This window comes from Centruroides vittatus, unplaced genomic scaffold (genome assembly GCF_030686945.1).
Source record: "Centruroides vittatus isolate TY-2023 unplaced genomic scaffold, ASM3068694v2 contig_920, whole genome shotgun sequence".
NCBI lineage: Eukaryota > Metazoa > Arthropoda > Arachnida > Scorpiones > Buthidae > Centruroides > Centruroides vittatus.
In genome coordinates, this window is record NW_027122607.1 from 736,542 (window position 1) to 748,683 (window position 12,142).

General features: G+C 28.2%; 1 protein-coding gene and 1 long non-coding RNA gene across 2 annotated transcripts in view; one reads left to right on the forward strand and one right to left on the reverse strand.

Annotated features, from left to right (window-relative positions):
* The window catches only part of LOC136984485 (uncharacterized), a 235,093-nt gene extending 234,424 nt beyond the window's left edge, over nucleotides 1-669 (forward strand). Inside the window, exon 2 of the long non-coding RNA XR_010882197.1 lies at nucleotides 219-669. This is a non-coding gene — a long non-coding RNA (uncharacterized lncRNA). The remainder of the gene's footprint in view (nucleotides 1-218) is intronic.
* A 747-nt stretch (nucleotides 670-1,416) lies between these two features.
* Nucleotides 1,417-12,142, reverse strand: part of LOC136984453 (ribitol-5-phosphate transferase FKTN-like) — a 28,238-nt gene continuing 17,512 nt past the window's right edge. Inside the window, 7 exon segments of the mRNA XM_067281441.1 lie at nucleotides 1,417-1,988; nucleotides 3,938-4,062; nucleotides 4,323-4,370; nucleotides 4,372-4,457; nucleotides 4,525-4,784; nucleotides 6,768-7,045; nucleotides 10,923-11,114. Coding sequence (XP_067137542.1) covers nucleotides 1,757-1,988; nucleotides 3,938-4,062; nucleotides 4,323-4,370; nucleotides 4,372-4,457; nucleotides 4,525-4,784; nucleotides 6,768-7,045; nucleotides 10,923-11,114 — 1,221 coding nt within the window. The 3' untranslated portion in view covers nucleotides 1,417-1,756.

Here is a 12,142-nt window from a genome sequence, read left to right on the forward strand (position 1 = left end):
GAACATTACATTTTTATTTTATATATATAGATAGAAGATAGTGTTACAACGAATAGTACTGTATATTCGGCCTCAGGCCGAATACCGAACATGAGCGGCCATGAGCGTGGCAGAATAGCCGAATATTCAGCCAAACTATTCGGCTTAATTAACGCAGGTACGAAAATTAGCGGGCAAACCGCATTATGGCAAGGACCGTGCTCTGTATTGGTCCGCAGTCACTACGCTTCGCCAATCGCGTTAATTCTTGACAGTTGTAGCGGACAGACAAGAGCGTCATGGCAGTATGTGATAAACGATGATATCAAATGTGGATAACAATGAAATGATCTACACATGTAAATAATGGGAAAAGAACAGAGGAGGACCGCGAAGTGAACATGTGAAAATAAATACGAAATTGAGTCGGAAACATAATCGAACAAGTCGAGGCAGCTTAATGGCGCGAAATTCGCGGCCGTCAATGCCAAATAACTGTTCTCGTAGACTTCGGAAAGCTAAATGCTTGTAATGAAAGTCACTTAGCGTGCACGGGCGAAAGCCTGGGGCCGTTCGGGCTACCGAGCTGTCTGGAATCTGTGAAATCATAACTGTGACTTATACCGACGTCCTATCGGTCTCTTTTCTCCGTTATCACCAGGCTGAGTCACGTAATTGTAAAATGGAAAATCTACGACGGAAGTGACGAAAGTATCGTGCGCGCACATTATGATGTATGCATAGGCATACATGGACTAGAGCGATAGAGGAAAAGAGAAAGGGAAGAGCAAAGACGAGCGCTTAAAAAGGATAGGCAGGGTCAGACCCTCGGAAGTGCACGATTCTCCAACGAATAGGTGTGTACGTGTGCTGATCTTTGTAATTATAAATTGTGAATACGTGTGACTAATATTATTTTGTTTTTCATTTTGTGCAGGTTATAAGTTATAAATAAACATAAACAAACAACACTAACCCGATAACAAATCTAAACACCAAAATAATTAATTTACTGTGTTTTTGTTATTTCTTACTCCTGTTTTTTAGGTATTCGGCCGAATAACGAAAAATAGGCCGAATATTTTGTTACATCACTAATAGATGATGATCTGCTTTAGTTCATTCAAATAATGTCTCACAGAAAAGCAAATACTGGCGGAGTTAGGGCCACTTGTTGGACATAAAAGCCTTAATCCTGTCCCTCTTCCCCGGGAATTTCGACATCTATATTATATAAAAACACGCCCATATTCGAATGCAACGTTGTGTGAAAATTTCAAAGGAATTAGTGAACTTTCGGAGATTAGCTATTAGGAACAAACGAACATACATTTTTATTTATATAGATTTTAAATATATAAGGATTTATAAATATAACAAAAAATAATAATTTCATTATCATAAATAAATAAAAAATAACAACAGTAAACAATCATCTTTGATCAAAAACTGATGATAAAATACATTTATTATTGTATAAAAGTCATACATTAATGTTAAATAACAACATTAAATGCTTTGAATAAAATATTGAACAATATAAAATATGACTTTTTGCAAGATTTTCAGAGTATTGGAAACTTCTAATCAACAGACTGATCAATAACACACTCAAATTTACATTTAGGAACAAACTGTTATTACATTATAGTCAGATAATATCATTTATCTACTTTATATGTATAACTATATTCTTATTCTTCATTAACACATTATACAAATTGACACATTAATACATTTATATATATAAAACAAACATTTTAAGTAACAAATTGCCTTAAGTCTGTTCTGGAATTGGTATTAATTGTATTACGTCAGGCCAGTCTTCTATTGGCCATTGTCCATTTTCTTCTACATTTGGTGGACTTTTTTTCCAATCCCAATTTTTTACTGGTTCAAACCAATTTGGCCCATAATTTGCTTGTATATAATCTTCTGTCTGACATGGAACACGAATCTTTAATTCAAGGAATTCAGTCCAACACAAATCAAATTTTGGGAAAATATATCTGAAATAAATATAATTTATTATTATGTTGGGTTTAGTGAGTTATACTCGGTTGGCTATGTATTATGCCAGACCAGAATCAAGGCATAGTGACCAAAACAAGACAAAAATTAAATGTGTCAGTGTGTGTGTCTGTATTCAGGAATTTCCTAACAATATGACATGTATTTAATATAGTGGCCTTCTGTAATGTGATGTACGTGTTTCTATTCAACTCTAATGTTCCCAGGCTTTTGTGTAGTGTGTGTGGTATGACACCTGTAGAGGAGAGAACAACAGATACAGCATGCGCCCTATCCATCCTCTAAAGATGCTGTATTTCCTGGGTGAGTTCTATGTACTGTACTTGCTGATTTTTTCAGTGCATGTGTTTTGTACATTGTGAGTGTTTGGAATGGATATGTCTATAAAGTATGTGATTTTATTGTGTTTGTCAATGAGTGTGATGTCTGGTCTCTTCTGGTAAATCATTTTATTTGTGATTATGGCTCTGTCATAGTACATTTTGTGCATGGTATGTTCCAATACTGTCTGTGGAATGTATTTGTAATATGGTTTGTGAATGTCTAATAATCTGTGTTTCTTTGCAAGCTCTTGCTGTATTATATTTACTACTTGATTATGTCTATGTAAATAATAAGAGATTCATCCATAAAAAATAAATTAAAAATTAAAGTTATCATTTATGACTTTTTGATTTTTAAAATTAATGTATTCAAATTCAAAATCATTTTGCAAGTGATTGTGAAATAAAATGAATCAATTTCTATTTGTTTTCTAATCATTTGCTATATGAATATTTTCAACTGTAAATATTTAAATTATCATCTATTAAATATGGCAATATGTTACGTCTGAATAACTTGCCAGGAAACAATGTAACTACTCTTAACATTTCTGTAGTGAAACAAAATTAGTGATTATATCATGAGTGCACAACTTGCCTCAGGATGCTTTAGACTAAATCATTTTAAAAAAGCTTAATATCATAGCTAAATGCACATTAAACATTAAACAAACATTTATGCACAAATCATGAAATAAAAACAAATCAAATAAATAAAATATTAACAATAAAAATAAAATCAATGTCACACGAAGATTGTAATACAGTAGAGAGTCGTTAATCCGAATCAATTGGGGACTGGGGTTGTTTGGATAAGTGATTTGTTTGGATAACTGATTATGTACGAAAAAATATATTAACCTGTCCGATGTTCAAATTTTTCTCCATTGCGTGTCGCTTCGTGTTGAATTTTCGTCGATTTTAAGCCTAACGAAAATTTTTATAATAATAATCGAGGCTATTGTATCGTTAAAAATTATTTCTTTATTTTGTACAAACAAAATAAATATATTGAAGAATATAAAAACATAAAAATTATAATTTAGAAGTAAATCCAGTATCAAAAACGTTCGATTCAGCACGACACAGTTCGACTGGAAAGTGTTCGGATAACCGACGATTCGGATTAACGACTCTCTACTGTACTACTATGGTATGATTTCCAGTTTCTTTGATTGTGGTTGAACTACCTGTATTTTTCTTGAATCTTTGTTAAAAACAAATCATAATTAATTAATTAAAATATTAAGCATTGGTTTGAAGCTCTGTTATCATCATTATTTTTTATGTTTGACTTATAATTAATTTGGGAGTTCCAGAACAGAACACCATCATAAATTGGGAATTAGCTATACTGCTAATGCATTTATGAATATTCAGGTTGGCCTATTAATACAAAAATTTTTTTAACTACAATTAAGTACTGTGCTCCATGCAACCCCATGGGCTGCATGTTTTGCACTCAATATAATATAAACATTACTTTTAAAACAATAAAAAAAAAAACATAAAATTTGAAAATTAATATCTTCATGAGTGTGTTCAAAAAATTAAACAAAAACTTTTTGTGCAAAAATTATTATAATATATAAATTATTATTTACTTGAATTTTTTCCCAGTTCTTGCTTGTGTTCCACCATTCCAAACATAATCTCTCTCTTCATAGAAGAAAAAAACATCTAATTTAATATCATTGTCTCTGAATGATAGTTCAAAGCTATCTTCAATCTGTAAAAATATTCATGAAAAAATCTCTATGAGAATATACGAATACAAATACTTTAATAAAATTAGTCTTTATTAACTGTATAATCAATTTTGTCTTGAAACAACTGTACGCAGAATTTTTATTAAATAATGAAATGTCAAACATCAAATATTACTAAGAAAACTTAAAATTTTGAATAATTATAAAATAAAATAATATTGAAATTGTTTCCTACAATATCTTTAAATGTAACAAGATCAAGTAATATATTTTTCTTTACCTTCCCAAATGAATGAGTCAATGGAAGATCATGTGTAAGAGAATGCTGGAATAATGTCTGGATTATAATCTTTAATCCAAATTCCAATATCTACATCTTTGCTATATGGTATGAAGTCACACTGTCTGAAATAACCTACAATTTGAGATTTAAAAATTAGAAACTTTATGTATTTAAAATTAAAATAATTATCTAATATTACCTAAACAAGTTCCACTACTTAACCAAAATGGTATATTCAAATGATCCAAAAGAGTTTTAGCTTTAGAGAGAAGTTTCCATGCTTTAGTTCGAAATAATTCTGCATCCTCACTTTCATCTCTTCCATATTTTTCATAAAATAATTTTGATCTGATATAATTACATTCTATGAACTTTGTTGAACTTGCAGGTGCAATAAATGAAAATTTATTTGGAAAATGAAGCTTGATGTTATCAATTACAACAGGACTAATTTCAACTCTAAATTAATTTTAAATAATATTAATTATATATTAATTATATTTTAATAATAATAATATTTAAACAAATGAATTTAAAATTAGACCTATATCGTTATAAATAAAGCATTTTATTTAATATTTCAGTATCAAATACATCATGTTTAAAAAAAATTGTGAATTGAAAACACATGCATGCATAAAAATGTTCTGGGAGAACTTTTAAAGTGCAATTAAATATATAACTTACTGACAAATTATTAGAACAATTCATCAGTTTAACTTCACATACATGAAAATCAAAACTAGTATAATTTCTACAAAATATATTTTGAGATTTCATTATTTGTAAAAAATAAACTTCTATTGCAAATATCTTAAAATGCATTCTTATTTTTTCAATTATATCTTTGATAATATCAAACAATAGCCAATAAATATAATTAAAAATGAAGGTTGTCATGATCTACATTATTGTTATAAATAATATCAAAAAATGTTAATAAAAATAATGAATAGTACAACAAAAGTAAAATGTTGTTCAGCATTAGTTTAAATTACTAATAATGAAATATCTTTATTTTAATAAATAAAAATAGCAAATTCATCAACACCTTATTTACTGAGAAAAACATATTTATGTAAAGTAAAGACAGCTGTTAAAGCCGCATTAATTACAATTTCTGCCTCATATATAAAGGGATTGCTGCAATTAATTTAATGCGTTAAGCAAGGGATACATGTATTTTTCTGGTAAGATATACAGTCTTTCTTTGACTGCATCATTTTGTTTTTCTGAAAAAAGTCTGTAATTAAAACATTTATAAAACTGTACGTCAACAAATCCAATATAACTTTATAAATATAGATATGACTTATATTTTAATATAAATATTTTAAATATATAAATAAATATTAATACTTTCAAAGTCCACATTGATGAAAAAGTTCCACAAATACTGAAGTGTACACCTCACAACAGACCTTTACTTGTAGGCTATTGCTGGGATGTTAGTTTTCATCCTCCCTACAGTCAAGTAGCCTACAAGTAAAGGTCTGTTGTAAAGCGTATGCATGTCTTTGTGAAACTTTTTCGTCAATGTGGACTTTTTTATTGTCCTTTAAAATATTTGTATTAAAATATAATGTGATGAAGCCCTTTTACAGGAATTTTAATATTTTGTAATTTTATTAATATGATTTATACATACAGTTTTAATAACATTGTTCAAGATCTAAATAGAAAAAAATTTGATATTACTGTAAATTTAATATTTCTGAAATAGCAGACTACTTTTAAATTTTAGATTTATCTCTCTATTAGGAAATTATCTGTTTTGCACATTAAATACAACATATGTTATAACAGCAAGAAATCATTAGAACTCAAATTCAATTATCATAATTTCATGATCATAATATCAACGTAAAGTAAAAGATTATATACTTTAATCTTTCATTTGAAAATATTTAGGATAATTTAAATTGTAAAACTAAATTAAACATTTGGTTATTGTTTTTTCTTGTGTTGTTGTAGAATATTAAAATGAATTATATAAAGAAACAATATAGAAGTGTAATGAGATTTAATATAAGAAAAAATCTAAATACTTTAATTTTTATAAAGATTACAAAGAACATAAAAAAGCATTATTATAATGTGAGCAATATTATTAAATCATCATTGATGTGTTTTTCATTACAATAAAACTTCATACGCCATGAAAAACAACTTTCCAAATAGAATTTTGAAAGAAAATCAAATACTGTAATTATAAATTAATTATAAAGAAAATATAGCTACTTGTAATATATGCTTTTAATAATTGTTAATTTTTCAATTGTCTCTTTACAATTAAAAAAATAATAAATTTGGATTAATGCTTGCAAGAAGATAAATAATAATAAATTCTGGTTAAAAAATCATTAAATTAAATTAAAACTATTAGTAAAAATTTTATAACAATAAAAAAATATGAAAAAGATAAATTTAAATCTATCTTACTTTTCATAAGAACCAGCTTGTTGACTAAATTTGCAATCTTGAATTTTGAATCGTTCAACTTCTTTTGACTGAGTACCAATTAAATGTAGAGGACCATGCCACCAATATTGATTACCACGATCATAAAAGACCACAATGTGAATAAGATGTTGATAAATTATTATTATGTAATGCAGAGGAATCTGAACTTTCAATTCATGTCGAATAAGAATGGGATTATCTCCATCAAAAACCAAAACTTTTGCTCCTATTTCTTTCAACTCATTTAAAAATCTTTCCTGTTGAATAATAATAACTAATAATAAATAATTATGTAAAAATAATTAACTTTTTTTTATAAAATATGTAGTATCAAATATTATATAAAATTTAATTATATACATATTCAATGTCATTTTTATCATTTCTATTCAATTCTAAGTACTCTGACTATAAAAATACAGATATAAACTTTTAATATGGGAGTTTATATCTGTATTTATATCATCACACATAATTCTCTAGATTTGGCATTCTAATAAATTAATATGTGAGTCAAAACAAATTAAAAGTGATATTTTTATCACATGATAATTACAGTAAGACCCCGCTTAATGCGGGGGATGCATTCCTAGACGACAAAGTGGTAAGCAAAACAGCGTTTAAACAAGATCATTTTAACACAGAGTAAATAGGGTTAGATGAACACCCGACCAAAAATAAACAGATTTTACTTTAATTTTAAGTTATTTTTATCTTAATTTGCATAATAATATATGTTAAATAACACACGAACATATGCACACCGAAATGTAAAGTTCATTTTTTGTGACGAAGGTACTGACTTGTCTGAAATTCTTTGTTTTTGCAATAAAGTCATGAAGTTTCATTTGTTGTTTTTTTCTTTCCTTAAGCAAATGTCAGTAGCAGAAGATTGCATCCAAAACTCCTCATTTTGCTTTTGCATTCCTTTCAAAATCTGGATCATTTGCTACAATTTGATCAATGATTTGGTTATCATTACCAAACCTTTACTAAGGAAATCTGTAGAAAAATTTTTTGGGTTCTCTGTTTCCAGAATCTCTATTTTCCAGTTCTACATAAATTCCTTGTTTTGCCAGTTGTTGAAGGTTGTCGTTGGTAAGGCTCTCACCAGAAATCTGCATCTGCAATAACTCTTCAATATCCTGTTCGTCTACATCTCCTATTCCTGCTGTATCGATTAGGTTGACAATTTGGTCTCCCTAATGATACAGTGATAGACTTTTCCCGTTGAGAATTCTTGGATACCTTCAACGATAACTTCTTCCACACTTTATTCATGCATTTATCAGTTAATTCTTGCCAAGCCAAGTCAATATTGTCTATGGCATCCATGATGATATATTTTTTCCAAAATTGCACCAAACATAGATTTAAAGAAAGTACACCTTTTTTCCACCTTTTGCTGATTGGTTCATGTTTGTAAATAATCATAATATGTATGAATCAATGAAATGCCGCAATAATTAAAATCAAGTAAATTTTGAGCTTTTATGTTACAAGCACAGGTGAAAAGGTTTACGCAAACTCCCTTCACTAGAGAGTGGAGGTTAAACAGGACAGTGGTTGCCTCGCCTGACACTCCCCAGCTATTTGAGCTTTTTTTAGGCTTCGAATAGACTGTGTTATATCAAATCAGCATTAAGCGAGACAGCGTTAAGCGGAGTCTTACTGTACTTGTGGTGTAGCAACTGGTCTTTTTCAAAGCATTCCCCCTTGGAATTCAACATACTTCCATTAGCCCATGAAGACTTGTAGAGGCTATCCTTAGTTTTCTTCAGAATTGTTTCCAATAATTTGATACTGCTATTGTGGATGGAAAATGAGTTCCATATAACTTTGATTTCAGTGCTGAAAATAGGAAAAAATTTGCAGGATGCCAAATCTGGGGTGTATGATGGATACGAGGTGCATCAGATGGATTTCTTGACCCAAAATTCATTTACCATTTTAGTAATGTGTATGCATGCTGTATACTGCTTGCCACAATCAACTTTCATTTTGATCTAAGTAGGCAACAGATAACATTTCCTTTGAACACATTAGCAACCAAACAAAGTTTCATATTCAATTTTCTGAACACATGCATCAATAACTATTTTTAACAGTGATGTAGGATCTGGATTTGTTAGTGCTACACTTTTGACTGGAAGAAACCAGTCTGAATTTGTTTTGACTTCACCCTCATATAATCATTTTATTTACAATAAAGATTTAACATTATCTCGAATATGAGAATAATGTTGCATGAAATGCTACACAAATTCTGCTGAGTCAAATAAACAAAAATAAAATGCTTCCAAAAGATGTTTTTTCAATTTCATCTATAGGTAAATCACTAAATAATTCCCCCAGGATTTTAGTATATCAGAAGTTTTAAGAAAGATTCAAAAATAGCATTTTATCATCTAAGATTTATTCTAATGAGCGTGAAACATTTCATAACAGGTTTAATAAAATTTCTTACTTTATAAATTTTACATAAATAATATCTAAGAATTTGTATAGAAATTGAGCTTTTTATTTATGCATTGCAATTATGTTTAAAATATATAACTTTACATAACTTACATTTTAAATTCTTTTCAAAGTATAAATCAAAATTTCCTATCTTTCAATTTCTATAAAAACTGTAAGTGAATATTAAAATATTTAAAAAATACACAAGTGTTCATTTATTAAAGGCAAAAATAAGAAGCAAACATAAGAGATAAACAAAGATAAACATAAAAACAATTTTAAATTATAATTTTAAACAATTCCTAAATGGAATATATCTCCTAAATCTGCCTACTGGATTCACACAATAGTACTGCAATCAGATTGAAAACAATCAATTATGTTTGAAAGCACAGGAAAACATTTTTGGGCTGTTTTTAAATTCAACAGATTCAATATCAAAGTACAAAATCAGAGTAAACAATAACAGAGCAACTATAATTACTTTTTAATTTTAATAAATGAATCGATTATAATTTTTTAAAATATATGTATGAACTAAAAGAAATTAAAAATTTAATTCTATTCTTTCTGATCTACATCAAATTACCGACTTTTCTACAAAATTCTATTTGTTTCACTATCACACATTTTCATGGAATATGTGGCAATGTTCCTCTCTTCTTATTTACTATGCTATTTTACAACTATTTTGGTAAACCCATATTTTTCTATGACGTGGCTATTGCCCAGCTATAATTCCTCGAGTTTAATTTCATCCTAAAACATTTTATTCCTAGTTCATCTTATTTGCATCTTTGTTAACATCTCTCTTATATTCATCAATCTTTTCAGCTTTCTATTTGTAAAGTCATGTATTACAATTTCAGGGACTCTGTTAGTATTTCATATATGATTTAATAATTCTTCCTTCCACAAAAAACCTTCATAATCCAGTGATAGGTGTTTCTATAACAGCTAATGTTTTTAACCCCTTCAGGGTCTTCTTCAGGCACAGCTCATAAGAAATTTCAAATAGCAGTGAACGGAACAAAAAACCGAAGTGAATTCTATTCCATATTTGGAATCACGGAATTGGAAGATAAGATGAAACATTATGCTCGTGTTGGGATGTTGTTTACGCATGCGTACTATTACGTTTGCCGAACTTTGAATATAAATTGAACTAAATCAATGTGAAGTTATTTGTGAGTGTGCATTTCCCTCATAACAATATTTCCAGGCGTGCGAGATGTTAATTACATCCTTGTAGTTGATGCATGTGTTCTGCAATCCTGCCTTATATATCTCTAGAGTCTCCAATGTTCTAAGTTGGTCCGTATGGTGTGACATTTATATGAGCATTTTGGAGGTCGGCTGTGATTCCCGGTTCTAGTTGCCAGTGTGGTAGATTGTTTATTGTTGGCAATGTCATACCTGTGCTCCTGGAGGCGCTGATGGAGAGAAGAATTATAATTTTTCATGGAGGGAAGAATTATAATTCATCCAGTATATAGTAAGAAGTATATTTGATTTAATAATTATTGAAAAACTTTGGATATAAAATGATTTCCATTTGACAGACAACATGTTTTAACCAATCAAAAAAAAAAAGTGTTTTAATTTGTTTATAGGGTGTCAAGTTAGGGTAAATAAACTATACCATATGTTTCATTTACTTTTATTTTTACTTACCTTTTGAGTTTGAGTGGATAACTGACCTAGAGTACCAAAATGTGTAACTCTCTGTTCTAAACATAATATTCTGCATCTATTATCTCTCCCAATCTTGCTGCCATTATATATATTGCTCAAAATAAAGGGATCAATTAAAAACATTGAAAATCCATGCTTAGCACCAGATGCTGCAACTGCTTGAACTGCTTCCTTTAAAAATAATTTAAAAAATAAAATATATAAGGAAAGTAAACTTATTTCATTAATATTGTAATTAGTATTTCTTCTTATTATTATTATTTTAACTTTAGATATATCTAAAGAAACAAGTAAATAATTCTGAATTTTTTGTCATTTACATTTTAAATATTTCTTAAATTGCAGTATTTCCAGTATTTATTTTCTTAAGAAAATTTCATAAAAACTTATCAATTTAAACTAAATATTTTATTAAAAAACAAATATTGGGAGTTTCCCAATATTTATTTTTGCCTTTTTTTTGTAATGGCTATCAAAATAACAAGGACCAAAAAAAAAAAAAAAGAAAAATTGAAAAAGTAAATTCAACACAAGGATTTTCCCTCATAAAAGCTAAAAAAGAATATATTATACTATATAAAGTTTGCCATTTCTTTAACTGTATTAGAGAGAAAATGTTTAATGTGAGTATTGTTGCAATTCTCTATATAAATAAAATTATTTATGATGATAAATATTTTTATAACAAACATAATAATTTAATACACTATTAACTAATTGGCAGAAATTGTTAAAAATCATTGTATACTAAGCTAATTATTAGATATACATTTATATTACATATATGCATATACTAACAGTCAAGCCCGGTATTTCTTGGGCAAAAAATAACAGCAGCAAAGATTAAGATTATTAGATTATTTCATACTTCTAATTCTTCTATTATGTTATATTATAGTATTTGATTTATATTTACAAAGGTTATCTTATGTAAGAGTTTATTATACCTAGTAACCAATCTAACATATTTTAAAAATTCTTTAAATTATGTACAGTAGAGGAATAAAGAATTTTTAAAATGCGTTACATTGGTTACTAGGTAAAATAAACTCTTATGTAAGGTTTTCTTTGTAGTTATATAAATTAAATATTATAATATAACAAACATTAAAACGAAAACCATATAGAAAGTTTGATTATTCAGCCTACCATTACCACATTTATCATGATATTCAGATGGTATGAAATGGCACATTGGT